The sequence below is a fragment of the Hyperoodon ampullatus genome, assembly GCF_949752795.1.
Source record: "Hyperoodon ampullatus genome assembly, chromosome: 8".
NCBI classification, from domain to species: domain Eukaryota; kingdom Metazoa; phylum Chordata; class Mammalia; order Artiodactyla; family Ziphiidae; genus Hyperoodon; species Hyperoodon ampullatus.
In genome coordinates this window covers 40411979-40431782 of record NC_136921.1, presented here as the reverse complement: position 1 = coordinate 40431782, position 19804 = coordinate 40411979, and the positions used below count along the sequence as shown (strand labels likewise).

The window sequence follows — 19804 nt, the reverse complement described above, 5'->3', positions numbered from 1 at the left end:
ATCTTTACATGTATAGACAAAATGCATTTTCTCTTGAAAGGGATTCTATCATGAAATCTTTGGTAAAGAAGTGGTGTTAAATGTGCATGATACATTTATATTGCTTAAAAATATGTAAGTTCATGTTTTATGTTTGTTTTAAACCCAGTAAATCTGTATTTTGCTTCTACCACTATTATACTGTGCTGATTATGAAAACATGAATAATGTGTGAAAGCATATAACTAGCTGCCTATAGATCAAAACAGTTATGTATCTCTATGTATTTAGAAGCTTATAATAAACACTGATTTACCTGGGCAAGTTTAAGGAGATGGTAAAAGGATTGCAGAAGGAAAGGTCAGAGATCATATACCCAGCTCTATCTTCAACCCTTCCTCCCAGAGAATGCTCAAAAATGGTGGTCTTTTTAGAAAATGGGGTCCAAGAGGAAAAGACACCTCATGGATTTAGCCTGCTCCTCTGTCCAGTCCTTGAAGAGGCCAGGAAAGTGGACACTTAGTACAAATGACTGCTGGGTAGTGGGGGAGAGGCAAAGTGGAGCTAAAGTCTGGGACCCAGGAGCAATAGAGTTAAAAAAAAAAAAAAAAAAGGGTAGGGGGAAAGCATTCAAAGTGGCCCAGGTAGTGTATTGAGAGCAATTACTGACTCAGAGCAAACTGTCTGCATTATAGGTCAGATAAAGGTCAGGTGGTTCAGAGGCGAATACCGGAGAGATTCCCTGAAGACATGGTACATCAAGAAGGGGAATTTTTAAAAATATAGGATACCAGCTTGAGTTCAGGAAAAGAACAGTTAAAAATGTCCAGTTAGTTGAATCAAGCTGTTTCAGATATTCTAGAATAAAAAATTTCCCCTACATAGAGATCTCTTTGAGTTTACAAATTTCCCCTGAAAAGTGTAAAGGATCTCTAAGAGTTAATTCTTTTGCCCATCTTCTACTCAAATTCCCCCTCAACAGTCTGTCTAAATCCAGAGACTCACTAAAATGTGAACTGATTGGGGTAGAGGAAAGATGACTATTGAAGCAGGGATGTTTCATACAGTGGAAATTTTAAGGAATGAAACAGAGGAAAATGAGCCTCCCCAGGGGGATCTGGGTTCTCAGGGGATCTGGGACCTCAGAATGCAGGAACAGGAAATGGAAGGCAAAGTCCCAAAAGGTGGAAGAAAAAGGATTTGGAAGAGCTGTTTGGTTTGATGAGAATGACTCCAAGCAAGGCAACCCACTCTGCAGTGTTGATCATTGTGCTCACTCTGTTAGGTCACAACGTACAGACATAGAAAACACATACACAAAACATTGTAACTCAAGTTATCTGATTTCTCTTTCTTTCTCCTGCCCTTTATATATAGCCAGAGTGATTTTCAATCTTAATCACAAACTCAGAAAACGTACCTGGAGGTCCCATAGCACACATGATTTGAATGTCTACTAGTTTAATCATAGAACAATCTTTTAGGTCATACCAATTCCAGTGATCTAACCATTGCCTGAGTAACTCGATAGGAGGTTGAGCCCCATACACCTCCCGAGCGGGCATATTGACATCATCTACAAAGACAACCTGACAATGAAAGGAGAAGAGGGATTAGAAAATATTAACACCTTAATATAGTGTCCTATGGTGCAAACAATGTTCAGGCAAAGAATCAGATTATCTTCTTGTGGGGTACATATGTGAGAAGTGATGGTTTCTTTTCACATCAGGAATATCCCTTAGCATCCATGTTACCAAGGAACAGGGAGGCAGTCTTATTACTAACCTTTATAGTTAAGAGTTTAGAACCTATTAATCCTCTCATGCAACTTGTTTCTCAGTATTCCTTCTCTTCTTTCCTTGTACAACTTCAGTACATTAAAATAAATGAGGGGGCTTCCCTGGTGGCACAGTGGTTGGGAGTGAGCCTGCCAATGCAGGGGACGCGGGTTTGAGCCCTGGTCCGGGAGGACCCCACATGCAGTGGAGCGGCTGAGCCCGTGTGCCACAGCTGCTGAGCCTGCGCTCTGGAGCCCGTGAGCCACAACTACTGAAGCCCACGTGCCTGGAGCCCATGCTCTGCAATGGGAGAGGCCACCGCAATGAGAGGCCCACGCATTGCAGCGAGGAGTGGCCCCCGCTCGCCACAACTGGAGAAAAGCCCACATGCAGCAGCGAAGACCCAACACAGCCAAAAATAAAATAAATAAATTTATTAAAAAATAAAAACACAAAATAAATAAAATAAAATAAATGAGGAAGGTGTGTGATTTTAAAATGATTATAACCTCTGAGTGATGACAGTAAGGTTGGGAAGTGTATTCTTGGTAGAGGAAAAGTCAATTGATAGCTTGGTTGTTTAAAGGCCAAGCGAGCAAGCAGCAAAGACTCCGCTGAGTAAAAATGTTAATGAGAGAATTAGGAAGGTAGGTAATTTCCCAGATGTATATTCTGCTTCGAATTCAAAGGGCAACTGCTTGTTTTTAATGTCAAGTTGCCTGATGCACATACAAATCTTAACACACTTTTAAGAAAACTTAAACAAAACCTGTGATAAAAAAACTGTACAAAAAGACATCCAGTACCAGTATATCTGGCTTCCTCGTTCTGAATGTAACAATGCCCGTGAATAGGACCATTGCTGTACTATACGTATAGAAACAGAGAGTAATTACCATTTTCTTGCCCAAAGGAGGACCAAAAACTCCCTTTCTTCTTTTGTCCAGTTTTGACATGATAATATTCTGAGTTTGAGCTGCTGTAGTTTGTGCTGAGAAGTTAATCAGCAGAGGCTTGTATATATCTTTACTGAGTTGATTTAAAAGAAAATTCTGTATAACAGGAAATAATGAGCCATAATTGCAATTATGTTTTGACATTTCAAAATAACCACTAAGCATCATTGTTGACACACTCAAATTTAATCTTAGAGGGTCATAATGTAAAAAGAGATGGAATCAACAGAAATAACAGTTACCAAGTCAATGGAGTATGTCTATTTGTCCAGGCCTTCTGGACACGTGGCTTCTCTGGTTTCTAAAACCACCATGCAGAGTACACATTCCTGCTTAACATGAAGTCACAGGGACTCAGGGGTTAAGAAACTTGGTTAAGGTCTCAGAGATGACACAAGAATTTAGACTGCCATTTGTCTCTCTCCAGATCAACGTTCTCTGTAATATAGCTTATTAGCTTTCCACTTTTATCAAGTTATCTGACTGTAAGTTAGGAAGCTTACATAGTATAATTTGTACTTTCAAAATGAAATTCACTGGAAAGCAGGTAAAATTACAATGATTCTTAACCAAGATGTTGTTTTCTACAAATCATCTTGTAGAATAATAATGGAATAGGAAAATATTTATAATATCTTAAGGAGAAAAAAGCAGATTACAAAATAAGATGCAAAGTATGTTCCCAATTTTGTGAAAAGTAATTCTTTTTGGCCTGGGCAGTTTATTACCTGGGTTGCATTTGATGGGGGTACAAATGACAAAGGCTTTATTTTTCTCCACCCACTGCCTTGAACCATGTCAAGTCTCCATTCCCTAACTCTTGATAATAATATCTTAGATAAATCCATTAGCTTTCTGTACACTTTGTTATTTTTTTTTAAAAATCCAGTCCAACTCAACACCTTGATTTAAAATCTCAGTCTAAACATCTTCCCTCCCCACTCTTGGATATTTCTTGATACATACAGCATTTAGTATGATAAAGGTGACATTTCAATCTGTTGGGAAAGAGATTATTCAATAAATAATACCAGGACAATTATTCTACTATATAACGAAATATATTCCAAAGGATTAAAGGATTGGATTAAAATATAAAATCAATAAAGAACTAGAAACAGGTACTGTCACAACTGGGAGAATGTGAATTGACTGGGAAACTGCAATGGGGGAGTGGCCACCGATAGCTCCTCCTCTCTCCTCCACCTGCCTTCCCTATCTTCTTCCTGCCCAGGGTCGGGTAGCGGGCAGAGCTGGAGGAAGAGAGGCAAAATTCCCACTTCACTGGTGTCACTGTGGTTCTCTCTTGGCTAATGCTATCTTGCCTGCTGTCATGGCAAGCTTCCAAATGTTTGCTCTCTGAGAAGACCAGATGTGCAGGTTCCTTACTTACTCCCAAGGGACATTCACATTGCACAGTTCCCTGACCTAAGGGGGCTAATGGAGTTCCCTCACTGCTGTGGGCGGTCATATGGAATGGAGTCCCAGGAAGGCTCAAGTCCAGTTACCTTCCACACTGTCCAACTGACCCGGGGGAAACTTGTACTTACTTGCCATGCCAAAGGCTGGAGGTGCTACTCATTAATAGTTCCAGCCAGCTTTCTCCTTTCAGAAATCTGAAACTAGAGGCAAGAACTGATCTTTGATCAGTATGATCCCCTAAACACAAGGGAACAAAGATTTGTAATGCTACTGAGATTTGGGGCATATCTGTTGCAGCAGCTAGCATTTTCTTACCTAACACACAATAAGTGTGATTCCAGAAATCATTAAAGAAAATCAGTCTTATTACCATGTAGTAATTGTTTACATATTTGATACTTTAGAAAATTAAATATCAACCAAAACACCCTTTTTAAGGGAGATAAAATTCTTCATCCTGTATAAGTTATTTTCACTAAAATACCTTTAAAATGGACAATAATTTAGTGATATAAAGTAGCATAATATCTTTAATTAACTTTTAAAAATAAATAGGCAATTACTCAAAAATTCTCTGTGGCTGCAACATTGAAATACCTAAGTATTTTAAAAACATTGCCTACCAGTTCAGGTAGTTTAAAAAATAATTTTCTTAGGACTATCATGCATATTTTAACATGTAGATTTCTACAACACTTACTATAATGTAAACACTCTTTCCAGTTCCTGTTGGTCCTACAAATATTGAAGGCTTTTGATGGGTGGTCAACAATTCCATTAGTGCAGAGTATCGAACTGTGTCCAGAGTTGGTACAATGATTTCATTAAACATCACATCCTTAGGAATTGGAGGAGCTTCTGCCAACTTCTTTACCCATGGTTCCCATTTTCCTATTCCCTGTTTACAATAAATAACCAAATAGTGAATCTCATGTTGTAAAATACTTTTAGATGGCACTCCTGTGCCATTGCAGAAAAGATGAAAGATCAAGACAACAATCCTTGATATTTATGCACTTGTTTTTATCCTTTAAAACCTTCACTCTGATTTTTTAAGTTAAATTTTGTGTTAAATGAAGGAGAAATTGGGTTTTCATATGAATAAAAATGAAATGGCAATGTTGTGATACTTTTGATGTCCTGACACCACTGATTATGTCAACCCAAAGATCAGTTATTTTGGCCAATTCTTAGATTCTTTAATGGCATTGAGAAAACTGGTCTAACCAATGTGTTAAAGAGTAAAGAATTTTATTCAATACTTGTTCACACAGAAACTGTTCATATAGAAAAATTTTCTACATGGAATATCAGCTGCATATTGTTTGACTTTTATAATGGTACTTACAACATCAGCTTATTATTTCAAGCAAGATTTCCTTCTTTTTTAAAAAAATTTTTATTGGGGTAGAGTTGATTTTGACTGTTGTGTTAGTTTCTACTGTAAAGTGAATCAGTTATATATATACATATATCCACTTTCTAGATTTTTTTCCCCATATAGGTCATTACTGAGTATTGAGTAGAGTTTCCTGTGCTATACAGTAGGTCCTTAACAGTTATCTATTTTATTTATAGTAGTGTCTCTTTTTAATTGTAGTAAAAAACACCTAAAATTTACCTTCAACCATTTTTCAGTGTATAGCTCAGTAGTGTTAACTATATTCATGTTGGTGTGCAACAGATATCCAGAATAGATGAGATTTCTTGAGATTATTACTATGAATTAATATTACACTGTATCTTTTCATCCAATTAGCTTATGAACTAAAATTTTAATTTACTAAGGCAGTGTCTATAACAAAAATTTTCAAAAATATCATGTTAACTCTCTCTCCTTAGAAAAACACCACTGCCCTCTCCTTTCTTGCAAAATCCCATTTAAGTTCCTGGCCTTTTGAAGCATATTAGAATTTAGACCCATTCTTCCTTCACACCTTCTTCATGTTCCCCAAAACCCAGCCTCACTGATGGGCCTACCAGTTACAAAAATGCCCTGTGTTCCTGGACCTTGACATATAAGACTCTTCTGTCCTACAGTATACATGACACTCTTCTGAAGAGGTTAGGAACACACAGAGGGCAGCACTGTGCTTTATTCATTTTTGTATCTTCTGGTAGTGCTGTGCACATAGTAGAGAATTTGAGGAGGCTGAATTTACATCAGTCTAAAAATAGTATTGCAAAGAAATTCCTAGAACTTTCTAAAACTGTTGAAGAAATAATGCTCTTTCAATACCCTTGATAATCTTTTCTAACATGGATATTTTGCCACCTGTGGGGAAGGAAAAATTAAGAATCAGAAAACCTAGAACAGAGTCATTTAGAGATTGTGTGATCCTGGGAAAAATCACAAAATACCTCTGAGCCTCAATTCCCTCAATGGTAAAATTTGAAAAATAATCCTATCTTTACCATTTCACTGAGATGCTGGGAAACAAAATAGAAGTGATTGTGGAAAAGCTTAATAAACTGCAAAGTGCTCTGAGAATGCAGGGTATTGTTAGTCATTTGAAGTAAAATTAGCAAAGATATAAAGGTATCTTGTGGCTGGCAGGCTGAAGAGTCTCTTCTGAGGTGAGGTTGGCAATACATTGTCAAGAGCCATAAAAATTTTTAAAATGATACAGTAATTCCTTTTCTAGGAACCTATCTTAAAGAAATAATCAGATATGTATGCAATGACTTGTGCACAAGAATATTCACAAAAGCATTCAAACTAAAACAACAAAAACACTTCAATGTCCAAGACTACGAAAAGCAATGGATCATGGTCCATCCAAATGGTAGATTATAGGGAGGTTTTAGAAAGATAAGTTTATTAAAGAAATATCAGTGAGACAGAGAGTTGTTTTCTTTACTGAGGAAGGAGGATATACAACTACCCAGTGAGGATATGGTGTGATCCCAACCTCACTTAAATCTGCATATATTTAAATAATATGTATACCAAAACTTTGCCCTCATTTACAGTACTTATGGGAGCTGCTACACAAAAACAAACAAGTGAACAAACACCACCCAGGTTGTATTGTCCAATCTGTGGGAAGGGCTGAATTCCTAACCACCCAGCAGCGGTCCTGCAGGACCTCTTAGCCTGTGATGTGCTAACATGCACCATGAACCTCCCAGAGGTGTGTCCTTGAGCAGTACTCGCCTGGTGCTGGACTGGATGTCCTAATATGTGATTTTTTGCAATGAGTACAACTGGCCCAACAAGTATTATTATTTGTCTCATTTTATCAATGAGAAAAACAAGGTTCAGGGAGATTAAAGAACTAGTCCAAGGCTATATGGCAGACCCAGGTGTGCCTGACTTCACAACCAGCGTGCCTTCCTCTACTCCATGCTGTCTCCTAAGGTAAACAGTGGTGACAAGGTGGCCACAGAGCCTTTATGTGCTGTGTGTCTCCAAGGAGACTCTGCCTGGTTGGCAGGTACAACTCTTGCTTCAGAACTCTTACCTCAGTGACAAACTGATAATCATAAATTGTTCCTTTTTCAGGAAATGGAACAGTTAGTGTTTTTGAAGGTGTTTGCTCTGAACCACTCAGTAATTTAAACCTATTTCGAGTTATTTCTGAAATCGGGCCTTCCATTAGGTCTCGAAGAATCTCATTAAATTTCAACCGATCATCATCTTTACAAGAAGCACCAATGGACCAGATCAATGAAAACAGAAAAATGCCCTGAATTGAAGAGATGAGAAGATAAGAGTGCATTAAAGAATAACTTTAATCTATTCTTGAAGCTTAAATCGTATCAGCCAGATTAATATCTTTGAAAGGAAATGAATAAACTGATATACGGTAGTAGGTTATCTCAGGATTTTGTAATAATTAGTTTTTTTCTATCAAATCACATGTCTTATAAAGTCTTACTATCAGAGAAGATAATACAATGCAAAGTATAAATTCTAGGCATAGTAAAACCTTAGAATGATTAGTCTGGTAAATCAGGTGATAATTTAAATATATGGCTGAACTTTGATATTAAAAAGAACACTGAGATAACTTTTTATTAAAGTACAAAAGCATATTTTAATAAAGAATAATCAACCCACTATATATATTTATTAAATTTAAATGTTGATGCAGTGTTTTTTAAAAAGTAGAACAAATTCATACACTTTTATTTACCTGTTGTAATAATTACCTGAGCATTGATTGTATAATTAGAACTGCTAACCTGCAAGCTTTCTTACAAGATTCAGGCAGAGGGAACAGGGGAGACAACAAGACACACCACTCAAATGAGAAAGCCTGTTTGATAGTTTTAAAATCAAATCCCCTTTTTAATGCCAGAGCTAAAACAGTCTTGACTATACTCATAAAAGTTGTGAACTCTGGCTTCACACTATTCACCTACTCGTAGATTACTCACAGACTATCTCTCTCTGGAAACTGTTTTAAATGAAACTAAAAATTTATTTCATAAAATATATGGAAAAAGTAACTGATTACATTAGAAGTGCTACCATTAGCCAATACATAATTTTTTTTATTAAAGAAGATTCAAAGTCTGTTGATAATTTTATTCCTATATTTAAAATGTTTATAGATTATATATTTTCTTGCTTTCCTCATTTCAAATATATATTTATACTCAATACATATATATATTTTAAACATCTATATCTCATGAAAAAGGGGGAAAATTAAGGAGAAAAAGCAATGAATTATCATTTGGAGGTTGAAAGGGAGGTGAATCCTGTTGTCAATGGTCATTGACATTTTGAGGATTGATCATCTTTGAGACTGGCCAAATGACCCAAGGTAATCAGTAGCAGATCTGTGGGAATCATCGGGCTCCACCCAAACTTCATGATCCAACAGAACTGCCAGTCAAGGAGCTTTCCTACCAGCACCTGGCATTTGGAACCTGACTTTTTCCTCACTGTTCAGCTACCACCCATTGTCCAGACTCCAGTTCCGGGAAAAATGAGGTTAATTAATTAGGAAGCATTGGGGAAAGCAGTGGATGTCTTTCTACTGCAAGACTCAAAGAGAAATGGACCTACCTCAAGTAAAGAGTAAGTTTCTTGATCATTTCTCTCTCCTACTTTGACTTCATCAGCAAAGTCATTCATAAAACAGTCTATCAGATTCATTAGGGATCGGACTAAGTTTGTATCTGAAGTAGGAGATAATTCCTGAAAAATCAGAGAAAAAAAGTCTATGAAACAATTTAAATGAGGCACTAATTGAAATAGTATCAACTAATTTTTATTGAACTCATTTAGTTCTAACAGCCATAGTACCTATGAAAAGGTACTACTATTATAATTCTAGTTTTATAGGAGGGAAAACTGAGGTACATATTAGTTCCCTAGAGTGAGGCAGCAATGGATGTCCCATCCAGGTGGTGTGTGTTCTTTAATCACTCTTATTCTGATTCTCAAATTTAAAAAACTCATAGTTACAAGTTTAGTTAATTTAATCACAAACATAGATTCTATGTTATACCAATTTCATAAACCAAAACACTAAAAAAAAAAAATCTTTCAGAGCAGGAAATTAATTTGCTTATCTAACATGTTCAATAAATAAAGCCCATTTTAGAATATCTTTATAAGCTACAGCAGTACTCAGAGTAAACTCATTCTTATGAAATATATTTTTAAGCCTTGAAGAGCATAAAATGTTTCTGGAGTGCTGTAAATACTGTGCACTTTATTTCTCTGGGTCTCACCATGAGAATTTATAAAATAAATAATGTTACAGTTCCTATAACCATGCAGCATACAGCAAGTTCTCAATAAACATTTGTCTTCTTCCCTCCAAGCTCTCTTTCAGCCTTTAGAGTTGTATTGCTTCATAGTTAACATGTAAGAATTCACTCTGAAATGGACTCTCTGACGATTAGAAGCAGGTGACTTGATATTTGGCCACTGTCCCAGTAGAAGCAGGCAGAAGTGACAACTGAGTGTCTGATTAAGGACAGGGACTAAGTGTTACTGCTGCAACCCTAAAATGCAAACAGTTAACTACTACAAATAAGACAGACACGGATTACTACTTAGTAAATAACAGGCATGCATAATCTTTTTAAAATGTATTTTATTGAAGTATAGTTGATTCACCATGTTGTATTAGTTTCTGCTGTACAGCAAAGTGATTTAGTTATACATATATATGATAGTTTGCATCTGCTAATCCCAAATTCCCAATCTATCCCTCTCCTACCCGCCTCAGCCTACACAGATCTGTGGTCTACAGGCATTCATAATTTCTTCAAGAAAGGACAAAAGTGCATAAGTACATTTCAGGAAGTTTATATTAAAAGTGATTTTTTAAAATTCTCATTACAAGAACAAAATTCTACATATGACAGATATTACCTAGACTTTCTGTGGTGATCATTTCACAAAATATACAAATCATTATATTGTACACCTGAAACTAATATACTGTATGTCAATTATACCTCAATTAAAAAAAAATTTGTCCCCTATTTGCTATTGAAAAGAGCAGTTCCAGTTATATGGAAAATTCATTTATTTGTAATACCTACCTTCTGTGACAATGCCAGGAGAAAAAAAAACCCTATAGCTTATTTAATCTCAATTGATGCATATTTAATTGACTTTGAAACATGATTACTTCATATGTACAACATATTCCGTTGCAACCAAGTTTCCTGAAAGAGCAGCCTACACTCACCATCAAGTCAGTATCACCCATGTTCCTAACCAACTGCCCTGAAGTACCCTTGCCTCTTCCCTCAAAGTGCTGGGGCCAGGGCTCCCTCATGATCTCTACCGCCAGATCCAAGGGACACATGCCAGCCCTTTCCTTCCTTCACCTGACTCTCAGGAATTTCTGAAAACACTGGCTACTTGCTACTCAAAACCTTCTCCCCATTCCCTTTCTCTAAATTGCTGGTATACCCAGGATTAGAGCCTTTGCTCTTTTTTCCTCTGGATTTGCCTTTAAGTAATCTTCCTTACCATGGTTTTAAATTCCACTTTCCAAATCCGAACACTGAGATAAATACCTGCCTCAAGCTTTTCTATTATATTTCCAACAGCAGGAGAAATCCCAGCCCTGTTTCCCTATATTTGATCCAGAGCAAAGTCATCCTAAAAGACCTTTGGTCCACATCTCCCAAAGCAGAAATTAAGCATCTTTCCCTACAGTTCCCAGCTAGAGGGTGTTTAAGAGCCTCATTGGAACTCCATCAACTCTCAGAGGCAGGAGACATCCATGCTTCCGGAAATTCACGCTGTCACTTCTCTCCCTTCTACCTTTCCCCCATCTCATCCCCAGCGTGTACTAAAAGAAAGAAAAATGAATTTGTTTGCTTTGGGAGCTCTTTCAATTCTTCTACCACAAGCTGGCTTCCCTTTCCGAATCACATTTTTATTAGCTATCCATAGTAATCCCTAAACAATTAGATGCAGTCATGCTAAATATAGCAGATTCCTCATTTAGTATGTCTAAAAAGCAGTAATATGTGTTTCTCCATGTGACCCACTATCCAGTTCTTTGGAAGTCATAAACGAGATTACTTTTTTCAATTGTCCTTTTTCTAATTATAAAATAATATATATTTATTCTAAAAGCATTGGAAAATAAAGAAAAATTTCAAAATGAAAACTATTTTTAAAAACAACAGTCGATCAGAAATGAGAGAGAACTATTTCGAATATTTTCACCCAGCTGTGATTAGGTGGGACTTTGAGTTTGTTTTTTAAGAGAGAAAAGATCCACACATTTTCTCAAACCGCAAGATGCTTCATTTAAAATATTTTTTGGAGAACTATGTTAAAGATAAATACCATATGTTAGCACATATATATGGAATATAAGAAAAAAAAGGTCATGAAGAACCTAGGGGTAAGATGGGAATAAAGACACAGACCTACTAGAGAATGGACTTGAGGATATGGGGAGGGGGAAGGGTAAGCTGTGACAAAGTGAGAGAGTGGCATGGACATATATACACTACCAAACATAAAACAGATGGCTAGCGGGAAGCAGCCGCATAGCACAGGGAGATCAGCTCGGTGCTTTGTGACCACCTGGATGGGTGGGAAAAGGAGGGTGGGAGGGAGGGAGACGCAAGAGGGAGGAGATATGGGAACATATGTATATGTATAACTGATTCACTTTGTTATAAAGCAGAAACTAACACACCATTGTAAAGCAATTATACTCCAATAAAGATGTAAAAAAAATTTTTTTAACTTTAATAAGAAAAGAATTTTTAGTCAAACTAGTTAAGAAATTATTTTAATATCTGGTAGTTGGCAATAAAAGTAGACATTAAAATGTATATATATGGCTAATTTGGATTTTCCATTTATTTTTTAAATATTAAAATCTTCATCCCTCTTACCTTTGTATGCTTTCTAATAAATTCGAGAGAAACAGGAACCATTCTGTCAAATAAGCCTATTATAAATTCCTTCTGAATAATACTGATCACAGGAGGTAAAAGATTTATCCAAGACAGCATCAGCGGTCTCCAGCCCAGCATATGAGGCTCCATGTAAATCATCCCACATCTGGATACCTGGAAAAACAATCACTGTTTACCTCCAAGGAACTGTTTATAAAAGAAATATGACTTGATACATCCATTTCTTACAACCTTCAGAAACCTCTTGGGGAAAAAATAGCATACTTTTAGATAATTTCCTGATCTAAATTTTTGTGTACGACTTTACCAAATGGTCCTAGGCAAAGAGGAAAATATTCCTGACACTTATATTTGTCAAGGTAGGTCGACAGACACAGCAGCTCTTGGAGAATCACAGATGGCTGTTAAAATGAACTCTATAAATACTTTTCATCTAGAGTCAAAGTTGCTAAGCAATAGATGCATTTATAACATTTCACATTTATAAGCAGATGTGAAAACTGAGAACTTACAGTGGCAGGAGAAGCAACTTCTAAATCCATTGGTTCAAAAATAAGATTCATTTGTGGTGACATTTGGATAATCTCCCCGCTCATCAGACATAGCTTTTTGTTGTCATCCAGCACAGTGTTCATATTCTCAATCCATACTGCATCTACTGGCCCATCAAAAACTAACCATTTCCTATCTGGCGTCTGGTTCATGCATAGGGTGAATAAGGGACAAAAATGGTCATGGAAGGGAAAAAGTTCAATAATATTATTTTACAACTTTAAAATGTAACCCCTAAAACTAATTTCACCATCAAAATGTAAAGGCGTCTCTGGAATAAAGTGTGCATACATGTGTGAATATATATATATATTCACTAAAGAAGCCTATATATACCATGGATGAGACAAATATATATAACATTTTAAGATTCCATCTTTTCCAATGTTTCTAAACTCATATATAACATGTTTTAGAGAGTATCATAAGTAAAACAAACATGTAATTGCCAGGGAAAACAATTTTCTTTCAGACTGTCTGACTCTATAGAGATTCTACTTAGTGTTCATACAGATTAATTACTCTTGTGTGTTAAGTCAATTTTTTTGTTCCCTTCACTGAATGAATGAACACGCACATCCTTCTTGGGCTGAACTGTCTCATGGTGGTCCAGGGCATTAATATCAATATAACCTTCACAGTCCCACAATGAGAAACATGAACATATTTACATATTGTCCAGAACATAGTAAATGTTCAACAAATATTAAAAAGTGGCGAGGTATTAGCCAGAGGGAGCAAAAACTGATTCTCTTTTCCAGATCCTTATGAAGCAGCCCTTCTGACGACACAGATGATGCTTTGGTTCCCCTTCAGCAAATGTAAATTTGAGTTGAAGTAGTGAAGGATCTGAATCCACCTTAACACATTCTCATTCCCTGGGACCAAAGGCATTAATCCACGAGACAGTGGGCCTGTCTGGGCTCAAGCCACCCATACCCACACTCAGAAGCTAGCTCTGGTCACGTTCAGGAAGCACAGAAGAGCCTGTTATCTCGGAGATCACCTTCAGAGCAACTTTTCCTCCTGCTGTTGGGTTCCCAGGGCTGCTCATCTTCACTCTGAGAAACACTGCCCTGTAATGGTGAGTTGCTGGGCTGTGCAGCCTGAAAGACCTCACTTTTAATCTGATTCTACTACTTCCCAGCTGTGTGACTTTGGGACAGCTACTTAACTTCCTGGAGACTCAGTATTTATGGTATGTAGCTTCCTGGAAAATATAATGTATACTATGTAGCTAAGTGTAAAATGGGAGATATCTCATGATTATTTCTTTATAAATAATGTAACAGCATACATTATCTGGAGACTTCACATGTTAATCTGGGCCAGAGGACATCCACTGTGACAAGAAAGGATCTGAGACATCAAAGGATCTGGGACATCAATGGTCCCAGACCTCTGCCCGCCCTACCTGTGCCTCCTGATTACTTTATCCAGTAAAGCTGGACACTGGGCAGGATCTCTGGCCCCTGAGAGCCAATCCTTACATTATTCATTGCTCAAGGCCCTTCAGACAATAAAAGCAGAGCTGCAATTTGATGTTTTTGTTATTACACTGACTCATGACTGGCTGGTCCTTAAGTAGGTAAAGAGCACCAAAATTAGGATGTATGGTAGTCAGAATAAAGGAAACATTTATATAAAAAAAGACTTAAAACAAATGCCTGTAGCCTAGGCCCCTTTTCCTGTAAGACTAGCCTTAGCAAGCTGTCTCCGTGTAACCACACTCCACGGAGAGCCTGCTAACATACGACAACCAAGTTAACATTTATTGGTCTGTGGACCCTTTTCTGTAACAGTGGGAAGTGGCCACTCAGTAGGGTAAGCCAGGAGTAGGTAAGTTCCCACTCCCCTTCCCAGCAGCCAGCAGCTGGCACACCCTTTACCCCTTCTGCTTTCCACAGGCAGCCGATTCTCCTCCTAACACACTAAAGGGTAAGTGTTGGAATTTGTAAGACATCGTTTTATAAAGGTCTGCAATTTCCTCTCTAAGCACTGGAGTCTATCTAACAATTAGTGGGTGTGACACTGACAGCTAGCTGAGCAGCAGGGCACAGGAAGAGCATTACTGAAGGATTGAAAGGATCATGTTATTCAGATGCTCCCTTTCCTGGGTCACTTAGCCTGGAAAAAGAAGATCCGAAATACTCTCCCCAGTCTTCTTTTCTCCTGCCCTCTCTTCTGTGCATACTGAGGAGAAGATGCCTGCCATCATGGTCTCTGGCCTCTCTGCAGGCACTAACAGTGCTCTTCACAGAAACACTGCCAGACTGTTCAGTAATGTGTTTTATTTATTTATATATTTTTTAACATCTTTATCAGAGTATAATTGCTATACAATGTAGTGTTAGTTGCTGCTGTATAACAAAGTGAATCAGCTGTACATATACATATATCCCCATATCTCCTCCCTCTTGCATCTCCCTCCCACCTTCCCTATCCCACCCCTCTAGATGGTCACAAAGCACAGAGCTGATCTCCTTGTGCTATGTGGCTGCTTCCCACTAGCTAGCTATTTTACATTTGGTAGTGTATATATATCAATGCCACTCTCTCACTTCATCCCATCTTACCCTTCCCCCTCCCCATGTCCTCAAGTCCATTCTCTACGTCTGTGTCTTTATTCCTCTCCTGCCCCTAGGTCATTCAGAACTTTTTTTTTTTTTTAGATTCCATATATATGTGTTAGCATACAGTATTTGTTTTTCTCTTTCTGACATACTTCACTCTGTATGACAGTCTCTAGGTCCATCCGCCTCACTACAGATAACACAATTTCGTTTCTTATAACAACTGAGTAATATTCCACTGTATATATGTACCACATCTTCTTTATCCATTCATCTGTCGATGGGCATTTAGGTTGCTTCCATGACCTGGCTACTGTGAATAGTGCTGCAATGAACATTGGGGTGCATGTGTCTTTCTGAATTATGGTTTTCTCTGGGTATATGCCCAGTAGTAGGATTGCTGGATCATAGGGTAATTCTATTTTTAGTTTTTTAAGGAATTTCCATACTGTTCTCCATAGTGGTTGTATCAATTTACATTCCCACCAACAGTGCAACAGGGTTCCCTTTTCTCCACACCCTCTCCAGCATTTGTTGTTTGTAGATTTTCTGATGATGCCCATTCTAACTGGTGGGAGGTGGTACCTCACTGTAGTTTTGATTTGCATTTCTCTAATAATTAGTGATGTTGAGCAGCTTTTCATATGCTTCTTGGCCATCTGTATGTCCTCTTTGGAGAACTGTCTATGTAGGTCTTCTGCCCATTTTTGGATTGGGTTATTTGTTTTTTTAATATTGAGCTGCATGAGCTGTTTCTATATTTTGGAGATTAATCCTTTGTCTGTTGATTTGTTTGCAAATATTTTCTCCCATTCTGAAAGTTGTCTTTTTGTCTTGTTTATGGTTTCCTTTGTTGTGCAAAAGCTTTGAAGTTTCATTAGGTCCTATGTGTTTATTTTTGGTTTTATTTCCATTACTCTAGGAGGTGGATCAAAAAAGATCTTACTGTGATTTATGTCAAAGAGTGTTCTGCCTATGTTTTCCTCTAAGAGTTTGATAGTGTCCAATCTTACATTTAGGTCTCAAATCCATTTTATTTTTGTGTATGGTGTTAGGGAGTGTTCTAATTTCATCCTTTTAAATGTAGCTGTCCAGTTTTCCCAACACCACTTATTGAAGAGACTGCCTTTTCTCCATTGTATATTCTTGCCTCTATTGTCAAAGATAAGGTGCCCATATGTGCGTGGGTTTATCTCTGGGCTTTCTATCCTGTTCCATTAATCTCAATGTCTGTTTTTGTGCCAGTACCATACTCTCTCGATTACTGTAGCTTTGTAGTATAGTCTGAAGTGAGGGAGCCTGATTCCTCCAGCTCCATTTTTCTTTCTCAAGATTGCTTTGGCTATTCGGGGTCTTTTGTGTTTCCATACAAACTGTGAAAATTTTTGTTCTAGTTCTGTGAAAAATGCCATTGGTAGTTTGATAGGGATTGCACTGAATCTGTAGATTGCTTTGGGTAGTACAGTCATGTTCACAATGTTGATTCTTCCAATCCAAGAACATGGTATATCTCTCTGTCTGTCTGTATCATCTTTAATTTCTTTCATCGGTGTCTTATAGTTTTCTGCATACAGGTCTTTTGTCTCCTTAGGTAGGTTTATTCCTAGGTATTTTATTCTTTCTGTTGCAGTGGTAAATGGGAGTGTTTCCTTAGTTTATTTTTCAGATTGTTCATTATTAGTGTATAAGAATGCAAGAGATTTCTGTCATTAATTCTGTATTCTGATACTTTACCAAATTCATTGATTATCTCTAGTAGTTTTCTGGTCGCATCTTTAGGATTCTCTTTGTATAGTATCATGTCATCTGCAAACAGTGACATTATTACTTCTTCTTTTCTTATTTGGATTTATTTCTTTTTCTTCTCTAATTGCTGTGGCTAAAAGTTCCAAAACTATGTTGAATAATAGCAGTGAGAGTGGGCAACCTTGTCTTGTTCCTGATCTTAGTGGAAATGGTTTCAGTTTTTCACCATTGAGAATGATGTTGGCTGTGGGTTTGTCATATATGGCCTTTATTATGTTGAGGTAAGTTCCCTCTATGCCTACTTTCTGGAGAGTTTTTATCATAAGTCAGTGTTGAATTTTGTCGAAAGCTTTTTCTGCATCTATTGAGATGATCATATGGTTTTTCTCTTTCAGGTTATTAATATGGATTATCACATTGATTGATTTGGGTATATTGAAGAACTCTTGCATTCCTGGGATAAACCCCACTTGATCATGGTGCATGATTCTTTTAATGTGCTGCTGGATTCTGTTTGCTAGTATTTTGTTGAGGATTTTTGCATCTATGTTCATCAGTGATATTAGCCTGCAGTTTTCTCTTGTTGTGACATTTTTTCTGGTTCTGGTATCAGGGGGATGGTGGCCTGGTAGAATGAGTTTGGGAGTGTTCTTCCCTCTGGTATATTTTGGAAGAGTCTGAGAAGTATGGGTGTTAGCTCTTCTCTAAATGTTTGACAGAATTCACCTGTGAAGCCATCTGATCCTGGGCTTTTATTTGCTGGAAGATTCTTAATCACAGTTTCAATTTCAGTGCTTGTGATTGGTCTGTTTATATTTTCTATTTTTTTCTGGTTCAGTCTCAGAAGGTTGTGTTTTTCTAAGAATTTGTCCATTTCTTCCAGGTTGTCTATTTTATTGGCACAGAGCTGCTTCTAGTAATCTCTCATGATCCTTTGTATTTCTGCAGTGTCAGTTGTTACTTCTCCTTTTCCATTTCTAAGTCTGTTGATTTGAGTCTTCTCCCTTTTTTTCTTGATGAGTCTGGCTAATAATGATTTATCAATTTTGTTTTCTTTTCAAAGAACCAGCTTTTAGTTTTATTGATCTTTGCTATCGTTTCCTTCATTTCTTTTTCATTTATTTCAGATCTGATATTTATGATTCCTTTCCTTCTTCTAACTTTGGGGATTTTTTGTTCTTCTTTCTCTAATTGCTTTACATGTAAGGTTAGGTTGTTTTTTTGAGAGGTCTCTTATTTCTTGAGGTAGGATTCTAGTGCTATAAACTTCCCTTTTAGACCTGCTTTTACTGCATCCCATAGGTTTTGGGTCATTCTGTTTTCATTGTCATTTGTTTCTAGGTATATTTTGATTTCCTCTTTGATTTCTTCAGTGGTCTCTTGGTTATTTAGTAGTGTTTTGTTTAGCCTCCATATGTTTGTATTTTTTACAGATTTTTTCCTGTATTTGACATCTAGTCTCATAGCATTATGGTCAGAGAAGATACTTGATACGACTTCAATTTTCTTAAATTTACCAAGGCTTGATTTGTGACCCAAGGTATGATCTCTCCTGGGGAATGTTCCATGAGCACTTGAGAAGAAAGTGTAATCTGTTGTTTTTGGATGGAATGTCGTGTAAATGTCAATTAAGTCCACCTTGTTTAATGTATCATTTAAAGCTTGTGTTTCCTTATTTATTTTCATTTTGGATGATCTGCCCATTGGGGAAAGTGGGGTGTTAAAGTCCCCTGCTATTATTGTGTTACTGTCAATTTCCCCTTTTATGGCTGTTAGCATTTGCCTTATGTATTGAGGTGCTCCTATGTTGGGTGCATAAGTATTTACAATTGTTATAGCTTCTTCTTGGATGGATCCCTTGATCATTATGTAATGTCCTTCTTTGTCTCTTATAATAGTCTTTCTTTTAAAGACTATTTTGTCTGATATGAGAATTGCTACTCCAACTTTCGATTTCCATTTGCATGGAATATCTTTTTCCATTCCCTAACTTTCAGTCTGTATGTGTCCCTAGGTCTGAAGTGGGTCTCTTGTAGACAGCATATATAAGGGTCTTGTTTTTGTATCCATTCAGCCAGTCTATGTCTTTTGGTTGGAGCACTTAATCCATTTACACTTAAGGTAGTTATTGACATGTATGGTCCTATTACCATTTTCTTAATTGTTTTGGGTTCGTTTTTGTAGGTCTTTTCCTTCTCTTGTGTTTCTTGCCTAGAGAAGTTCCTTTAGCATTTGTTGTAAAGCTGGTTTGGTGGTGTTGAATTCTCTTAGCTTTTGCTTGTCTGTAAATCTGAATGAGATCATTCCTGGGTAGAGTAACCTTGGTTGTAGGTTTTTCCCTTTCATCACTTTAAATATGTCCTGCCACACCCTTCTGGCTTGCAGAGTTTCTGCTGAAAGATCAGCTGTTAACCTTATGGGGATACACTTG

At 37.1% G+C, this 19804-nt stretch overlaps 1 protein-coding gene across 1 annotated transcript in view; it reads right to left on the bottom strand.

Moving 5' to 3' along the window:
* Positions 1 to 19804, bottom strand: part of DNAH7 (dynein axonemal heavy chain 7) — a gene marked incomplete at its 5' end in the record, with an annotated part of 238622 nt that overhangs the window by 105547 nt on the left and 113271 nt on the right. Inside the window, 7 exons of the mRNA XM_079710686.1 lie at positions 1400 to 1568; positions 2657 to 2812; positions 4839 to 5036; positions 7603 to 7827; positions 9159 to 9290; positions 12479 to 12655; positions 13015 to 13197. Coding sequence (XP_079566812.1) covers positions 1400 to 1568; positions 2657 to 2812; positions 4839 to 5036; positions 7603 to 7827; positions 9159 to 9290; positions 12479 to 12655; positions 13015 to 13197 — 1240 coding nt within the window. The remainder of the gene's footprint in view (positions 1 to 1399; positions 1569 to 2656; positions 2813 to 4838; positions 5037 to 7602; positions 7828 to 9158; positions 9291 to 12478; positions 12656 to 13014; positions 13198 to 19804) is intronic.